The 19,454-nt window shown below is 40.2% G+C and overlaps 2 protein-coding genes and 1 non-coding gene across 3 annotated transcripts; 1 reads left to right on the top strand and 2 right to left on the bottom strand.

Annotated features, from left to right (window-relative positions):
* Window positions 1-730: 730 nt before the first annotated feature.
* LOC101445710 (protocadherin beta-14) lies at window positions 731-4,693 on the bottom strand. The gene has a single exon (XM_004452573.5). It carries the CDS (start codon window positions 3,590-3,592, stop codon window positions 1,211-1,213), a length of 2,382 nt encoding a protein of 793 aa, XP_004452630.2. The 5' UTR covers window positions 3,593-4,693; the 3' UTR covers window positions 731-1,210.
* A 1,630-nt stretch (window positions 4,694-6,323) lies between these two features.
* LOC111762783 (U6 spliceosomal RNA) lies at window positions 6,324-6,432 on the top strand. Its single transcript, XR_002795810.2, has one exon. It is a non-coding gene; the product is annotated as a U6 spliceosomal RNA (small nuclear RNA).
* A 4,062-nt stretch (window positions 6,433-10,494) lies between these two features.
* Window positions 10,495-13,425, bottom strand: LOC101432940 (protocadherin beta-12-like). Its single transcript, XM_058285931.2, has one exon. It carries the CDS (start codon window positions 13,224-13,226, stop codon window positions 10,845-10,847), a length of 2,382 nt encoding a protein of 793 aa, XP_058141914.1. The 5' UTR covers window positions 13,227-13,425; the 3' UTR covers window positions 10,495-10,844.
* Window positions 13,426-19,454: the final 6,029 nt, after the last annotated feature.

The raw sequence follows: 19,454 nt of genomic DNA, 5'->3' as shown, positions 1-19,454 counted from the left end.
CTTTAGTTGTGGTATTTTTTGTTTTTTCTTTTTCTAGGTATGGGGGGCCTCATATGTCAGAAGCTGGTGCTCAACCACTGAGCCACATGGACTTCCCTGAGATGGCGTTTTCATTTGTTTTGCTTGCTGTTTGTTTACGGGAAACAAAACCCGGAACTTCCCATGTGGGAGGCAGGAGATCAACCACTTGAGCCACATTCTTTCCTCCATATGATTTAGTTTTATGAGAGCACATAAAGAAGTGTCTGTACACACTAGCTATATATCCACACTAGATTCCAATTAGCAAAATCCATACCTAAAATCTTCCATTGAACTGTCCACTTGTAAATTAGAGACATTGCAATTTGTAAAACAATTGAAACATATATAAATTAAAAATGAGGACACATTCCTTCTTTGCGAATATCTGTGTAGGACGTAAAGGATATTTTATATTCACTCTTCAGAATGAATAGGAAAGTGAAGTTAAGTCATTTGAACTGTTTGGATTTTCAGTTCAGTTTCTTAAAAAGTCTTCATCTTTTACTCTTCTGCTGAAGGTTATTATTTAGAGTGATATCATGAACTACATTCTGGTTACTCAGTAATGAACTATATAAAATAATAGTAATTTTAAGTTACTAAACATAGTGTATTTAAAGAAAACAAAATAGCAATGTCAAGGCCAGAATATTATGACTACCACACCACGGGCTTCAACAACAAAAATAGCCAAGAAAAAATTAAATTCTTAAAAAGTCAATAATGTCCATTTTATTTTATGAAATGAGCTAAATATATATATATACACACAACAACAAAAGGTTCTCTTGCACTGAATATGGAAAGATAGCGCCTTTTAAAATAATTTTTGTGAATAGTAGATAAAATCCAATACACTTTCCACTCAGACGCAACAATATTTTGGAATTTTGCTTTATGTTTTTTATGAAGTAAATAATGCATATTGACATTTATTCTTAAACACGTCTGTATGCATATCCAAAAATTAAGAATATTTTTAACAGGTTAACAAAAAAACAGAAAATGCAGATTATATTTTCATTTCATTATACTCACTGATATTTGTAAAACAAATGTTTTATTTAAGACAACAATGGCGTGTGCAACTGTAGTACAACCTAAAATACATTACAGATTAGCAAAACACATCAGCAGTTCGCATATCAAGAAAAACACAAAGATAAAAATATTTTAAATTTTTATTTTATTGGATGTCGAATCCAAAGCTATTACGGAAGTTGGCGTTTTCTCCCTTATTGCTACCAGAGTCTTGGACTGAAAGGTTGGTGAAAATCGGCTTCAGAAATTTGAACTCATTACTTCCGGGGTCTCCTGTCAGACACACCTCGTACTGGTAGCTCTGGGACAGGGTCCCGGTGCCGCTCACGTCCACCACGTGGCCCGGAAAGGGCCCCTCGGGCACCGAGGCCGCCCTGCTCCTCCTGCACAGCCGCACCGCGACGAACAGCAGCACCGAGAAGAGGAAGAGCGACGACACCGAGGCCAAGGCCACCACCAAGTAGCCGGTGAGCGCGTCGGCCCGCGCAGGGCCGGCGGCCGCCTCGGGCAGCGGCAGGTAGGGCTGGGAGAAGCCGTCCACCAGCAGCACGTGCAGCGTGACGCTGGCCGACAGCGGCGGCTCGCCGTTGTCCCTGACCAGCACCAGCAGCCTGTGCTTGGGCGCGTCGCGCTCGCTCAGCAGCCTGGCGGTGCGCACCTCGCCGTTGTGCGCCCACACGCCGAACAGCCCGGGCTCCGTGGCCTTGAGCAGCTGGTAGGACAGCCAGGCGTTCTGGCCCGCGTCGCCGTCCACCGCCACCACCTTGCTCACCAGGTAGCCCGCCTCGGCCGCCCTGGGCACCAGCTCGGTGCAGGGCGCAGAGCCGTTCTGCAGCGGGTACAGCACGAACGGCGCGTTGTCGTTGGCGTCCAGCACCTGCACGCGCACGCGCGCCTCGCTGCTCAGCGCCGGGGAGCCCGCGTCGGCCGCGCGCACGCGGAACTCGAACGCCTGCAGGGCCTCGAAGTCCAGCGCCCTGAACGCGAACAGCTGGCCGCTGTCGGCGTTGACGGAGACCAAGGAGGCGAGCGGCAGGTGCGCGTCCTGGGGCGGCAGCAGCGAGTAGGTGACCTGGGCGTTGGCGCCCGCGTCTGCGTCTGTGGCGCTGACGCTGCCGATGTGCAGCGCGGGGCTGTTGTTTTCGCGGACCAGCAGGGTGTAGGAGGTGCGGGTGAAGGCGGGCGCGTTGTCGTTGACGTCGGAGACCTGCACGGTTATGCTGTGCTCGGTCTTCAGCCTGGGGGTGCCCAGGTCGCTGACTGTGATGGTGACGTTGTACTCGGCTCTGCTCTCTCTGTCTAGTGCCTTTTCAGTAACCAACGTGTAGAAATTCTTGAAGGTCGGCTTCAGGAAAAAGGGAAGGTCATTCTGAATAGAACAAGCCATTCTTCCATTGTCCCCCGAGTCTTGGTCGCGGACACTAAAAACAGCGACGAGGATCTCTGGGACGTTTTCTGGAATTCTGTTTGTGATGGACGACATGGTTACTTCTGGTGGATTGTCATTTATATCTATCACTTTAACCAGAAGCGTGCATTTTTCTGAAAGACCCCCACCATCTGTTGCCTGGATATTTATAGTGTAGGTCTGTATTACTTCAAAATCCAAGTGTGCTTTCAAAAGCACCTCTCCAGATACTGGGTTAATTTCAAATGTTTTACGAATGTCTTCTGATGCATGGAAAAATGTGTAAGATATTTTTCCATAATTTCCTGCATCCACATCGTTGGCAGAGATGGTGATAACCCATGAGCCAACGGGTGTGTCCTCCGGGACCTGCACCTCGTAGAGGCTCTGAGCAAACTCAGGGGCATTGTCATTGATATCCAAGACTTTGATTAGGACCAAGGTTGTCCCAGACCTGGGCGGAGAGCCGCCGTCCAGCGCTGTAAGTATTAATCTGAGCTCAGGCTCCTCCTCGTGATCCAACGCTTTGGCCAGGACCAGCTCTGGGTATATCTTTCCATCACTGCTGTCTTGAATTTTAATGTAAAAATGAGAATTAGGGCTAATTGTGTAGTTTTGGAGACCGTTGCTTCCTACATCCAAATCTTGAGCACTCTCCATTAGGAATGTGGTTCCGACAGTGGTACTCTCTGATATTTTCAAAAGTATTTCTTTGTCCAGAAATGTAGGGGAATGATCATTTATATCTTTGATGTGTAGCTCAGCCCGAAAAAAACGTAAAGGGTTTTTCAATAACACTTGAAAATGCACTACACAGGGCTCAAAAGAGCCGCATAGCTCCTCTCGGTCCAGTTTCTCATTTAGGAGCAAATCCCCGGTTAGCAAATCAAGGTGCAAATGCTTTTTATTATCATCAGACATTACCCGGGCCTCCCGTGAGGACAGCTCTTCTGCCCCCAGACCCAGGTCCCTTGCCAGATTGGCCACAAACGAGCCAATTTCTGTTTCCTCTGCCACAGAATAGCGCGCAGATTCAGGACCTGCCCGAGATAATCCCAACAAAACAAAGAGAATAAGGACTTGCCTTTTCCGCAGAGCTAGCACCCGTCTGATCTCCATCTTTCCTTTAGGTAACTTCTTATGTGGACAATTTTAAGCTCGGCCCTAGTTTTGGAAGCCAAAACTCTGCTTTTTCTGTATGGAACCTTTGGAAGGTATATAACCCTGCAGCAGTTCTGTGGGTTTAACTCCTCTGAAACCTCTCTTCTCAGTGAACCGGATGCTTTCTCTTCCCCTGAATAATTGCCCCACCGTGCATTGCCCAGGCTTTGTTTTCATCTTATCCTGCAGCGCCACCATGTGTCTTTATGAAATTTTTTCCCTTAAAATTGTTTTCCACTTGGAACAAGTAACTCAGAAATACATCTAAAGTATTTTAAAGCAAATCCTAGACATCCTATATTTTACCTCTAAGTATTTCAGTATACTCTAATAGAAAAGGACTTTTGATATATAATCACAGTATCTCTATTTCAACCAACAAATTTAGCACTTATCCCTTAATATAATTTACATTTAGTTTGTGTTTGATTTTCTCCATTTTTTCGTCAAAAAAATTTTTTAAACTGTTGGTTCATTTGAATATGGTTCCAAAGAAGGACTATACTCTACATTTAATTATTGCTTTTTTTGAATGCCTGGCAAGAAAGAGCCATTAAAATGCCCTTGGCTAAAGGAATATTTGATTCAGGCCATTTCCTGAGTAATTACAAATATATTCTCTCATGCAAATGCTAGTTGAGTTCATTCGTTTATAGTTAGTATTGTCATTACTTTTTCATTTCCAGTTTTAAAAACACATGTAGGTTAAAATCGCAAACACTACAAAACGGTACAATTAAGAATAAGTCTGTTTCTCTAAGTTGATCCCCAGTCTGCTTTCTCTGAGGAAATGTCAGTCTCTTATATTTCCTTCTATAGACATCTATGAATCTAGCCTATATATAAGTAAAATAATTTTATCACATTATATACCAATTATACATCCATTTGTGGTATATATAAAGAACTATAAAACATGTTATTAAAAAGCTTAAAACATTTTAAAATAAAAATATGAAACAAGTTGTAAATAACTGGTAATCGTGGGCAGTAAGTACTTAGGGAAAGTGAAACTGTGCACCCACGAGTGCTATACTGTATTCCTCTAGCCTCTGGTAGGTGTTCACATAGCAAGTGAAATTGGGATTGGCCTTGAACAGGGTATATGTTGCTGAAGGATAACATTTCAAATGGAAGCAGAGTATGGCATCATTTAAGATATACAGAGGAGATATCTCTGATAGCAGGATAGAGATAAACAAGAAATAAACAGTACCATAGTCAGAAATATGATCACAGAGTAGTTTCCAATTCTGAAAATCTACAAAATGATTTTTTATACATTGTACTTTATTAGTTGCTAAATTAAGTTGAGTCAATTTCCAGAAGAAAGTTTGTTCTTGAATAAAGCCAGAGGCATACTTTTAAATGCTTTTATTTATCTTTTCATTCAGCATGTTTTCAAATACTTTCTAAATTTCTGTCATAGAAGTAGGCTTTAAGACTATGGCATGGAAAGGTATATATAATTCTTGTCTTTATATCTCTCACAGCCTAGAAAAATCAGCAGGCAAGTAATTAAAATATGTTATAAAGGCAAGCATGGTTAAAGAGTGATAGCGAAATACCTAAAGGTGTTATCTTGTACCTTGGAGGCAGCATCATAATTGTTAGGAACTTGGATTCTGGAGCTAAAATGTCTGCTGTAGACTTAGGCAAGTTCCTTAGCCCGCTGTGCCTTTGTTTCCTCACCTGTAAAGTGAGGGTAATAATAGTTATCTATCGTCTAGGATTATCATTGCAGGAATCTAATCAGTAAATATTTATAAAGTGGCCAGTGAATGCTAGTTATACATATATACTCTACGTGTATATATGTTGTGTGTATATAATTAAATAAAAATAAAAATATAAATATAAACATGTAAAATTGAAGCATAAGAAATAAATGTATGTTGTAGATATGGGCTTTGAAATTCATCAGCATATATATGGTAATTGAAATCATGAGAGCTCTAAGATAAGCAAGCAAAAGAGTGTTGAGTAAGAATAGAAAAGGACTGGACACAGAACTCTGGGAATCACCTTTGTTTAGAAAAAAGAGGTTAAGAAGTTAGCCCAAGGCTCAAAACCATGAAATCTAAAGAAAATAGCATTTCAAGGAGATGAGGATGGTCAACAATATCATATGCTTCAGCAAAGTCAATACATACAGTGCTAGATTTGTCCATTGGATTTAGGAAGATGATCATTCTGCCAAATGTTTGTCTCTTAATTCCATAGTGATAGAGTTGTACCCAGGCATATGGCTTTTCAGATAGCCTGCCTATATCAGCCTCCCTTGTAGTAAGTTAGATTGTCACAGGTGAGTTAAATTCTCACAGACTCTGAGCAAACTTTTGCTTGCTACTTGCCGGTCTAGAATGGAAGTTCTGGACATGCATCCTTCCTTCCAGTCAGCTAGAACCCAGATCTGGCAGTGACCTACCTATGGTCACGCAGACCATGACATTACGATAGGAATTTGGAACAAAATTTGGTACCAGAAGGACCATGAGGAACAAAGCTGCCCTAATCATTTATACCGGAAATGTTACACAAAAGAGACACACAATTCTACAAGCTACTGTGTGTTTGCATCTCTTTGTTTCAGCATATACCATTAACCAACTTATAAAAAAATCTCTGAAACCTTTACAATGGCAGTCTCATTAGAGAGGTTTTAATGAGAATTAGATTGCAGTTGGTTGTGCTCTTTCTTAGGCAGCACATATACTAAAATTGGAACGATACAGAGAAGATTAGCATGGCCCCTGCGCGAGGATGACACGCAAATTCATGACGCGTTCCATACTTTTGATAAGGATAGAAGCAGTCACAGAAGAACACACAGTGAATGGACAGAGGGCAGACAACTGGGGGGGGAGGGGAGAGAAATAAAAAATAAATCTAAAAAAAGGATTGCAATTGGTTGAAAAGTGAGAGGGATGAGGAAGTGGAAAAAGAGTAGGCAAATCTTCCAATAAATTTGACTGTAAAAAGAAAATAGATAAGTATCTGAAAGAGAATTTAGATAGACTCAAGAAGATTTATTTTGAGATTAGAGAGACTTGAAAATATTTTAAATGCTGGTGTGTAGTACTCAGAGAGGGAGAACTTTTAAATGCAGGTGAGGAGATAATCAATGTAAGACTTCTAGAAGATAGTGTAAGATGCGATCCAGAGGATGTATGAAGTTATTGCACATATACAGGTGGAAAGGACTTCAGCAGGAGAAAAATAAAGGTACAAATGTTGTCAAAGGTGTAGGTTTAGGCGCAAGACTTTGGTGGGTTCTATGTTCTCTGTAAGGTATTAGGTAAATGGAGTGTAAGTGGTAGGATGAGAAGTTCAAAGTAGGTTTGAAATAGTTATTATGAAGAAAAGAGGCGAGAACTAATTAGGAAAATATGAAAAAAAAATAGGTTTTGTTGAAGTCCAGTAAGGTTTGGATATGATAAATTAATGGTGACAACAGTTTTAATACTTTTGTAAATTTTCTCTTATAGAATGCAGCATCCCAGTGCAACAGAGGAGAGAAACAATTAAATTCTTCTGAGTGGAGTTTCATCAGGTGCTTTTAGTGACGGGATAAAAGAAGAGATTTGAGAATATGGGCAAGAGAGTGATTGAGAGTGGTAAAACAGGGTATCAGTTGAAAAGGAAAGAAATTAAAACAGAAGAGGACTGATGAGTAGTAGCAGCAGCATGGAATTGAGGTCCTCTAAGGTCAAAGACAAGATGCGATGGGAGTAATGGAATGAGAGGATTAAAGGAATAGAAGATTGTGTTTTCAAAGGAGATACCAAAGTTGTTATTTCGCAGAAGAAACAGTTCTGGGAGCAAAAAGTACAGCATCTAAGCAGGGCACTAATGATTGAACTGGAGTAGAGGTGACGACCTAGGGTCTGAGAGCCCATGTTGTTAGATTAAACAGTGGACTTAGTAGTGGTGGCAGGACTTGAGATGGAAAGGAAGATGGGGAGAAAAATGTTTGGAAGCTAAAATACCCTATATCCTTTCTTTTCCATAGTCATGCATAATTCCAAATGTAATTGTTATTTTTATTATTAAGGGCTTTCAAGAAAATCTGTCTGAGGAACCTGTGCCATATCTTCCACCTCCATTTTGTGAGTGACCTTTTCCCCACTGGATATAAATCCATCTTTTAAATTACTTAAAACCTGTAGTCCCTTAGCATACAGTTTGCTGAGGCAGCTTGATTTCTATGCACTGATTTAAATTTAGCTATAAGGCATTTGATGTATAAGAGCATTATTTCTTTTTTGCAATGTATTTTTGGAGAATTGGTTGGTTACTTATATCTGGGCACCTGAGCTCCTGAAGGCCTGGCCACTCTCCTTTAGAGTCATAAAATACATAATTCTTCCCATAAACAGAAAAGTCCTGCTGTGCATATATCTGGAAAAACTCAAAGCAAAGGAAAAATACCTGGTTCCTCTGTTGCTGCACTTGTTAGATTTGTGATCTGAGATATCCGAACTGCTCTTTCCCTCTCCCATTACAGATGAGTAAGACCTCGCTTGCTTGGTACCACAGGCTTCAAGATACACCCAGTTTTTATTTTTAACAGCTTCATTGAAATATTTTTATACCATAAAGTTCACCTGCTCAAAGTGAAAATTCCAATCTTTTTAGAATATTTATAGTTACCTAATTTTAAAACATTTTGATCATCACAAAAAGAAACCTCGTACCCATTAGCAATCACTTTACATTCCCCCTCCTTCCAGCCCTAGGCAACCACTAATCTACTTTCTGTCTCTATATTTGCCTATACTGAGCATTTCCTATAAATGGGACCATAATGTGATCTTTTGTGACTGTCTTCTTTCAATGAGCATGATGTTTATGAGGTTCATCCATGTTGCAGCATTTATCAGTACTTCATTTCATTTTATTGCTAAATAATAATTTCATGGTGTGGAGATACCACATTTTGTTTATCCTTTCATCAGTTGATGGACATTTGGGTTGTTTCCACTTTTGGGCTATTATGAATAATGCTCTAATGAATATTCATATATACTTTTTTTGTGAACATGAGTTTTTAATTCTTTTGGCTAGATACATAGGAGTGGAATTGTTGGGTCCTAGGGTAACTCTATGTTTAACATTTTGAAGAACTTCCAGAATTTTCCACAGTGAACTGCATGATTTTATATTCCTACCAGCAACATAAGAGGGCTCCAATTTCTCCATATCTTCACAAACACTTTTTGTCGTCTGTCGTTTTTATTATAGTCATTCTAGTATGTGTGAAATGGCCATCTTTATTATTCACCTTCAACATTCCATGTAATTTGTCTGGCATGGTAAGAAGCTATAACCCTTTACATCTCTTTCAGTTCGTGGTCTTCCATCTTTTCCTCACAAGGTACAGGAAAGTCATGAAGTGATCTTAACACTTGACCTTAGTTTACCAATATCTTATGGATTTTTGTTCTCCACTTAAAGACACTTTTATTTAGGAGGGAAAAAATTGTTCCTAGTCCTACTTGAGAAAATAGAAAAATGAGAATGTAATTAGCCTACATGCAACACAGTTGACTTCTGTTCTCGCCATTCGTCTTCAATGCAAAGAAATATTCATAGGTCCACACTGATTTATTTAAAAGAACATATTGTTAAATATTAGCTTTTAAAAAATATAAACATTCAATTATCTTTGACTTGCTAGAGAGAAAGATTGAACTTTTGGCATTATCAGGTAACTGATACACAGTACTTCTAGAATGATAAGATAAAGCTTTAAAATATCTTCAAGAGGCAATTTATGGCATTGACTCTAGACTGTGGCTCTAAAAGCAAACATTTTACGCATCCCTTTTCATTTCCTCTTTCCCATGCCTGCTTTCTCTCACACACAAATTTTCTCTCACACACAAATTTCCTCTCCCACTACATTCGTACTCCTTTTGTTCATCCATATTTTCCTTCCGCAATACATAGTCTTTAGACTTTTTGATTAAATTCATAGGAAATTTCCCCAACCAACAATGAAGGCTTTTTCTTCTATAATGTAGTCATTTCTTAAAGGCAAGAGTGGTTGGTTGGTTCTTGTGTAGTATGAGATAAAACTTCTCTTCCTACAACGGTTTGAAAAAAAATTTAATGAGAACCATGAAGGTCTATCTTTTGATACTTCTCAATGCTCTATATTTGAAAAATCCACTAGTAAATACCATACTTTTTATATCCAAGAAAAGTATTTCTCAATCTTTGGATTGCTACCCATTATTAGGTAGTGAGATCAATTTAGAGGATCAAGACCATTTAAGAAATTAAATCGTATAAGCAATTTCACATTGCACCAAAAAAAAAAAAAACAAGCTAAGCATTATTCATGCAACCTTTCCTTCTATTATAAGTGTGTATTTGACTATTGATTGTGGTTTTTTAAAAAGTTTGAAAAATGCTGTCCAGTACATATACATTAAATTATTGGAGAACACGTGCAAATAAGTATAAACATTAACACAAAAGTCCACTTTGTTATCCAAATTACTCAGGTGCCTACATTCAACTGAATTGTGTTATAGCTTTGTAACACTGATTAGTCATCTGGAAAACTATAGCCTCATATTCCAAGACTCCATGAGGGGCCACAATATTCACCTGCCTTCACAACCACTCTTCACTACTAATAAGGAAGCAATAACAACAAAGTTGCCCCTGGCCCTTTCTAATCAGATAGCTACACATATGGTTGTGTCATAGGACACAATTTCTCAGGTTTCTTTTCAATTGTAATAAACATTTCAAATGTTAAAGAAAATGTATTGGATTTAAAGAGAACAAAAGACATATCTGAATAGCAACCCATTATTAAACTATGAGAAGAAATGCAAAAAAATTAAATGAAGAAATGCTTGAATTGCTAAGTTTTATTTTACCATATGCAGAATTGTGGGTGAAAGTTTAATGGAAGTGGAAGAATGAAAACAAGTGATTTGAAGTTATTTTAGAGGGATAATTAATTTAAAAATCAAGACCTCTTGGCCTAGAGAATAGATTATCATCTCATTACAACCACAACTAGAGACACTTTTACTTAAAAGCAAAGGTGAGAGAATATGAGAAAATGTAACAGCAGCATCAATACAATTTAAAATACACACAAATGGGGGAAATTTATTCATGATTTTCCAAAGATTAGATTGGTACTGGCACAAAAAAACCCACTATGAAATATAAAAGTTAATTATAGTCAGTGATTATTGAACCCAACACTGTTGTTGAAAGTAACTTTCTCCTCTATTTCTCTCCCAGGGCAGTGGGGAGAGAAGTTGGGGATAATCGGCTTCAGAAATTTAAAATCATTGCTTCCAGAGTCTCCCATGAGACACACCTCGTACTGGTAGCTCTGGGACAGGGTCCCGGTGCCGCTCACGTCCACCAAGTGGCCCGGAAAGGGCCCCGCGGGCACCGAGGCCGCCCTGCTCCTCCTGCACAGCCGCACCGCGACGAACAGCAGCACCGAGAAGAGGAAGAGCGACGACACCGAGGCCAAGGCCACCACCAAGTAGCCGGTGAGCGCGTCGGCCCGCGCAGGGTCGGCGGCCGCCTCGGGCAGCGGCAGGTAGGGCTGGGAGAAGCCGTCCACCAGCAGCACGTGCAGCGTGACGCTGGCCGACAGCGGCGGCTCGCCGTTGTCCCTGACCAGCACCAGCAGCCTGTGCTTGGGCGCGTCGCGCTCGCTCAGCAGCCTGGCGGTGCGCACCTCGCCGTTGTGCGCCCACACGCCGAACAGCCCGGGCTCCGTGGCCTTGAGCAGCTGGTAGGACAGCCAGGCGTTCTGGCCCGCGTCGCCGTCCACCGCCACCACCTTGCTCACCAGGTAGCCCGCCTCGGCCGCCCTGGGCACCAGCTCGGTGCAGGGCGCAGAGCCGTTCTGCAGCGGGTACAGCACGAACGGCGCGTTGTCGTTGGCGTCCAGCACCTGCACGCGCACGCGCGCCTCGCTGCTCAGCGCCGGGGAGCCCGCGTCGGCCGCGCGCACGCGGAACTCGAACGCCTGCAGGGCCTCGAAGTCCAGCGCCCTGAGCGCGAACAGCTGGCCGCTGTCGGCGTTGACGGAGACCAAGGAGGCGAGCGGCAGGTGCGCGTCCTGGGGCGGCAGCAGCGAGTAGGTGACCTGGGCGTTGGCGCCCGCGTCTGCGTCTGTGGCGCTGACGCTGCCGATGTGCAGCGCGGGGCTGTTGTTCTCGCGGACCAGCAGGGTGTAGGAGGTGCGGGTGAAGGCGGGCGCGTTGTCGTTGACGTCGGAGACCTGCACGGTTATGCTGTGCTCGGTCTTCAGCCTGGGGGTGCCCAGGTCGCTGACGGTGATGGTGACGTTGTACTCGGCTCTGCTCTCTCTGTCCAGTGTTCCCTCGGTTTCCAATGTGTAATAATGTTCAACTGAAGGCTTTAGCAGGAATGGCAGGTCCTCTGGGATAGAACATATCATCCTCCCGTTGTCTCCAGAGTCTCTGTCTCGGATACTAAAAACCATAACCACAGTCTCAGGCGAATTTTCTGGGATTGGGCTGGTAATTGATGACACCGAAACTTCAGGGACATTGTCATTCACATCCATTACTTGAATTCGGACTGTTGATTTTCCAAAAAGGCCTCCCCCATCTGTGGCTTGAATGATTATGGAGTATGATGCAATTAATTCAAAATCCAAGAATGCTCTTAGACGAACTTCTCCAGATTTTTTATTAATTTCAAATGTCTTGCAAATATCTTCTGAGGCATGGGAAAATGTATATGATATTTCCGCGTTTGTTCCTGTATCTAAATCCCAGGCTGAAACAGTGACAACCAGGGAGCCTAGGTTGCTGTTCTCTGGAATCTTCACATCATAAAAAGGCAGCTCAAATTCAGGGGAGTTGTCATTAATATCCACGACCACCACACGAACTAAGGCAGTCCCTGACCTAGGCGGAGACCCACCATCTAGAGCAGTGAGAGTCAAACTGAACTCTGGCTGCTCTTCATAATCCAGTGCCTTGTCCAAAACTAACTCTGGGTATTTCCTATTGTCCGGATCGACTCTAATTTTAATGTGGAAATGGGAGTTGGGGCTGATAGTGTAGTTTTTTAGAGAGTTGATTCCTACATCTAAGTCCTTTGCACTTTCTAGTAAGAACACAGCACCAATAGGACTATTCTCTGGGATTTGTAGGAGCATTTCTTTTTCCAAGAAGATGGGAGAGTGGTCATTTATGTCCATGACTTGAAGCTCAATCCGAAAAAACTGCAGGGGATTTTTCATTAACACCTGGAAGTGCAGCACACACTGCTCCGTGGAGCCACAGAGCTCCTCCCGGTCTAGTGTTTCGCTGAGGAGCAAATCGCCAGTGTTTACGTCCAGCTGCAAATGCTGTTTGTTATCATTAGAGACCACCCGGGCCCCCCTCGAAGACAGCTCGCCTACCTCCAGTCCAAGGTCCTTTACCAAATTCCCTACAAAGCTTTTGCTCTGCATTTCCTCCTCCACAGAAAAGCGCCCTGGCCCAGAGCCTGCCCGAGATATTCCCAGCAAAACAAAGAGAGGTAGGACTTGCCTTATCCGCAGAGTGCCTGCCCCTTCCTTCTTCATAGCTCCTTTCCCGAAGGCTTACGGTTTCAGCTCCACTTCGCAATTCTGGGAAACGTGCCTCTGATCTGTCCACCAGATCCTTGGAGGTCTAAGAATTTTAACCCTGTTGAATGGCTTCTGTGTCGAACGTTAAAGGCCTGTCCTCTCTGTCCTCCCGAATCTCTCCCAGCACTGGGTAATTGTCCAGACGCTCATCCGATGTAATTTTTCCCCCCACAATATTATCCTACAGCGCCACCATGCGTCTCTTCAGAATTTCACAATTTGATGTAAGCTACCTAAATTCCACTGGCATAAATGTCCTCTAGCAGCAAATATTGCTTTATCCATTGTGTTTAACTGGTTACAAATATATTTTCTCTCTCATCTTAATTGTTTTAGATTCTTTAGTTTGTGATGTTGTATTTGTTTTAAAACACCCGTTAAGTATCCCTTCCCACTTTACATACAACCAAATATGCCCAGTTGTGGTGAATGCAGAAGTATAATATGTGGTTCCTGGACTTCAGGAGGTGAAAATCTTTCTAAGAAGACTGAAAATATGAAATAAGTGTGGTATTTCATATTGATTGTTATACTGAACAAAATTCCTTCACTACTTGTACTTCCTTAGGTAGGAAAGGAAAAGGAAACATGGTTGGGCCTCATTTCAGAAGCCCTTTCAGAAGATATGCAGCTGGATTAACCATGAGATGGGACATACGAAGATAGTTGTTATAGCACCAGAAGGCCCTTCTTCTGTAGACTACTTTCCTTGATACTATGAACTGTAGGCAAAGAAGTAATTTATATTAGGTAAATCTACAATTTAATTTCAATTTCATAATTTATAAAAACAATAAGCACACAAACATGTTTACTGAATATATATCATAGTACCAATTACTACCTTATTGCTCTCTATATACATATTTATTTGCTTATTTGTTTGATGTATGTCCCACCTTTTTGAATGTATGTGGGTTTTTTTGGTCAGTTTTGTTCATTGCTGCATCCAGTTCCTATAATAGTACATATTTTTGGATGAATGATTTTATAAAGTGGAGTTTATCATTTTTCAAAAACGTAAGAGTCTCAGAAGTGAAATATCCTTTACTATCATTCCATTTGATCATTTTTGGTTACAAAGATATTCATTGGATTTGGTTCTTTGGATTTCCTGAATCTATATACACCCAAATAACTAACCTTAAAGGAAAAATTGTTATATATACACAAATTAAGGTTCATATGTTTATATGATGTTCCTGCATTCTGGTTCATATGATGTTTATGCATTCAATCATCTCAACTGTGCTAAAATGCTCACTCTGTCTCTACTCTATGATGAACAAATCCTTAGCATGGAATTGGCAATTTCTGGAACTGATGTTTACTACTCCTATTTCCTGATTTACTCCTGTCTTCCCAGCTCTTTAAATCCCTTTTCCTTCTTTATTCCTTGATTTTTTTAGTAGTATCCATGGACATTTTTTTACCTTCCTGGGGTACAAATAAGGTAAATGAAGGCACACACTACTTATTATAAATATCTAATAATTAGAAGTATGTAAAATGGAAGTCATTTCTATTGCTGTATGCCTCTCAAAGATGAGGCTGATACTCATGAAATGCCATGAAGCAGAAACAAAGAAAATAATAACATAGAGGAAATATAACTTTAAAACTTTAACTATGCACTCAGATTTATTAATATATCAAATTTACTACTGAGTTACATATATGTCATTTCCTAGAATTTATGTATTTAAATATGCATCAATATATAAATCTATCCATAGAACCACATTATGTATTGAACAACTTCTCCATATTTGTGTTTGTTTAACTGATTATGTTTAAACTGGACAGACCACAAATTTGTTACCCTTATGAAGCAACTTAATCTTAAATGAAAGCATTTCCCTTATTTGTTAATTTTTACAAGATGCTACAACATTGAGTAGATTCTTCATTTGGAATGCTTTCAGGTGTAAATAACATGGCTAATAAAATGCAAGTGTCCAGATATTGAGCAAGCTTCAAGCAAACTATATCATCAAGGACCAGGACTCTTACCTGCTCTGTCCCACATCTTCATGATGTTAGCTTTTTTAAAAAATTAAAGCAAGAATACTCTTAAAACTGGCATTTCCTCAGATTCCCAAAATTTCTTACAGCAGCAATATGGCTACATGTTTTCTTTTTCATCTCAGGAAGAAAGCAGGAGAGATTCTCTTCCCTAATCATAGAACAAAAATGACTTTCACTCTAATTAGACCAACTAAGACCATTTCCTGCTAGTGAATGAATCAGTGTTTCAAGAGGTGTAAGATTATAGTTGGAGACTCTGGTTCCAGAACATGAATACCCATCGTTAACTCTTACTTTGTTTAATCCAGTCAGGAGTCACCCCTGAAGCTTGGGGTAGTTTCCAGCCCTAGCCAAAGGGCATAGTTACTAACGAGGGAGGTGTTTGGAACAGATGTTGAGATCCCACAATGATGTACACTATAGGAAGCCTCAGAGTTCTCTCAAAAATGGATAGAAGAGGGATCTAACAAGTTTGCCTGAAAGCTTTTAATTTCAAAATACTTTTTAAAAATTTAAGCTAAAAAATCATTAAGTAAGGAAAGGTAGAAATCAAAAAGCACATGGATTGAATACACAGATATTTCTCTTCCCTTTAAAAGACCCCCTAAAATGACAAAAAAGGAATAGAAATGATACAAATTCACAAGGCCTAAGAACGCACAAGAGAATACATGTGATTTTTGATGACAGAAATCAGATGAAAGAGAAACTGACTTAACAAAATCAAGAAATGTCTGAAGTTCCTGAACTGACAATACTCACAAGAAACTCGTTTATCCCACATAAGTCCATTTAGGTTCAAGATTTGGAGAGACCAGGTACACAATAAGGTTGAATTCCAAAAGGATTAAAAAACAAGCTATTCCAGAGGGCTCTGGAGACATCCAGACACTATAGTCAAGGCAGACAGCTCAGAAGTTTGGCACCCTGCCAGGGGACCTTACCTTGGAATTTATGCTCCCCACTGTGACTGAGTTGGACTCATTTGTGGTTTCCCTACATGTGGCTCTTCTGCCCCTTCTATTTCAACCTATAGTTAGTACTATACTGATAGGTGTATGTCCAAGAGACTTAAAGCTTTGGTCTTTCCATGTGCCAGTTGGGCCCTGAATCTTAGCAGAGTTGCAACACCTACTCTCCAATTCATTGGACTCACCCAGGACAACTAAAAAGGTGTTGATGATGGACAACACCCATCCCAAGAACAGAGAGAATCTGTAACTGCAAGCAAGAGAGTTCCATCCATTTGCCCAACAGGATCTAAGCTTCCTCTCAATTAGAGGCAAAGTGGGCATCACCATCCCCAAATCCTCAAGACTGGGGAATGAACAATGGACTAAAGTAGACTTACTATTATTCTATTGTTAGTCTAGCAATGGAAGAACTTGTATCATTGATATAAAGACAGTGGACATTGGAGGTTCTAAGGGGAGGGAGAGGGAAAAATAGGTGTAATATGGGTATTTTGAGGACATTGGAATTGTCCTGCATGACATTGCAATGACATACAGGCTATTATATATTTTGTCATAATTTACAAAATTGCATGGGACAGAGTATAAACTATAAGGTAAACTATAATCCATGTTTAGTGGCAATGTTCCAAGATGTGTTCATCAATTGAAATAAATGTATCACACTAATGAAGGACGTTGTTTATGTGGGGAAGTGTAGGAGGGGGAGGGAGTAGGACATATAGGAATCCCCTATATTTTTTATGTAACATTTATGTAATCTAAAGTTTCTTTAAAATAAATAAAGAAGCTATTACTTGAAAGTAGGTATATAGAAGAATTTAATTCTCTGATTCTCTTACCAATCCTACATAGACAAGAATATACCTCCGGGCCAGCGAATGGAAAATTGATTTTCTAGAGAAATTAAATTAGAAGTATTTCTAGTCTTGGAGACTCTGGGCACAGTAGAAAGCAAGCATGAGGTGAGAAACCAAAATTAGAGAGAATTAGCAAAAAGTTATATTCAGAGTAGAGAGACTTCTAGCCCCTTCCACTTAGTACTCTCAGATTGTAGGATACAAGGCATACAATGAATCCCTCTCCACTCCATCTCTACACAGAGAATACTGCCAACTTATATGGAATATATGAAAAATCCAAATAAAGCTTTATATATATTGATATTTAGGAGTCTGCCAAGGTAATAGTGCTCTCCTTGCATGGTTACATTAGACTGAAGCCCTACCAACTACAGTCCCCTTGCATTCACAGAGAGCTTACAGTAAGCATTTCGATATTTCAATATTCTTAAATATAAGACAGCCAAACCACAAGAAATGTGAGAAAAAGGCTAAAACATGAGACAGAAAGGTCAAAAGTAACATTACTTCCACTACCACCACTAAAATGAACAGAAGAAAACAGATATAATAGAGAAAACAGAAGAAAGCCTTAGGTTGATTAATACCCCCACAGAAATGATTTCTAACAAAGCTAATACTTACTGAATTCTTGCATAGGCTGTGCCACCCATTGTTCTAAATGCCACATAGATAAATTTACCCATTTAATCTTTACAGTAATTCTAGGCAGTAATTATTCTTATTGCAAGAGGAAGAATAACTTAGGGCTTAAGGGTGGAGATTCTAGAATCTTAAACTCATCTTTGCCTTTTACTAACTGTATGACCTCAGCAAGTGAGTTCTGTAGCTCACTCTCCTTTATATCAATTGTTCATACTGCATAATGCATTTTAGAGGATAAATGGGTTAATGAGAGATGGGAAAAGATATTACATTTATAAATCTATAACAAGATGCTGTGAAAACCAGATAACAAAAAAAGGGCTCCTAAAAAAGTTAGTCAAAAAGAAAAACTTTAATATAAAGATTCAAAGTGGCAGCAGACTTGGCCCAGTGGTTAGGGCATCCGTCTACCACATGGGAGATTCGTGGTTCAAACCCCAGGACTCCATGACCCGCATGCAGCTGGCCCATGCACAGTGCTGATGTGCACAAGGAGTGCCCTGCCACACAGGGTGTCCCCCACATAGGGGAGCCCCACGTGCAAGGAATGTGCCCCGTAAGGAGAGCCACCCAGCACGAAAGAAAGTGCAGCCTGCCCAGGAATGGCACTGCACACATGGAGAGCTGACACAGCAAGATGACGCAACAAAAAGAAACACTGATTCCCATTCCGCTGACAACAACAGAAGTGGACAAAGAAGACGACACAGCAAATAGACACAGAGAACAGACAACCAGGGTGGGGATGGGGGTGGAAATAAATAAATAAATAAATCTTAAAAAAAAAAAAGATTCAAAGTTTCCAAATAGATGGAAATAAGAAAGGAAAGAAGTTTAGAGTCATAGAGGGTCAATCCAGGAAGAGAAATATTTAGCCAAATGAGATTCTGGTTAAAGTAAGCTTATAGAAAATTTGGGGAAGAAATTATGATTGAAACATATCAAGAAAATTTCTCATAACTAAAAGTGAGAGTCTGAGCATTAACAGATTATGTCCATGTGACAAGCTTAAATGAACAGCCTACAATAAGGCACATCACTGTGAATTCTCAGAATAACAGGGGTAAAGTTTTTTCAGTGCTTCCAGAAAGAAAAGGAAAGAAAACAAAACAAAACAAAATTCCACATAAAAATGATAGGAACCAGAATGGAATCAGTCTTCTGAACATCAACTCTATATGCAATAAGTAAAAGTAACTGTTCTTTCAAAAGCTCAAGGAAACGTATTTTCAATCTAGAATTTTTATACCTAGTCAAACTAGCAATCATCATCATCATCATCATCATCATACAGATCTTTCACAATGCAATGTCTCAAAAGTTTTTAACTCCTTCTGTATCCATCGTATGAATGTATTAAAAGCTGTGTACCACTAAATAAGAGATAAAACAAATAAGAATGTATTGGACCTTGGAAAAAGAGGACTTCCAATGGAAGGTACTGAAAGGGAAAATGTCCTAGGGTGACAGCCTCCTCTACAGCAGCCAGTTTAAATGAAGAACTAGTGAGTTCTGGGTAAAAGATCTCCAGGAAATAAACATCACAGATAGAGTATCTGATGTATCTTAATATGTTAAGGAGAAAAAGATGGATTTTCAAATGAAAGATAATATGAAAAAACAATGGCATATAGAAAACAATGCAACTAAAAAACAACTGTCAGCATTTAAAA

This window comes from Dasypus novemcinctus, chromosome 2 (genome assembly GCF_030445035.2).
Source record: "Dasypus novemcinctus isolate mDasNov1 chromosome 2, mDasNov1.1.hap2, whole genome shotgun sequence".
NCBI classification, from domain to species: Eukaryota; Metazoa; Chordata; class Mammalia; order Cingulata; family Dasypodidae; genus Dasypus; species Dasypus novemcinctus.
Note: the sequence above shows the minus strand (reverse complement) of the source record. Positions and strands in the feature narration are given on the sequence as shown.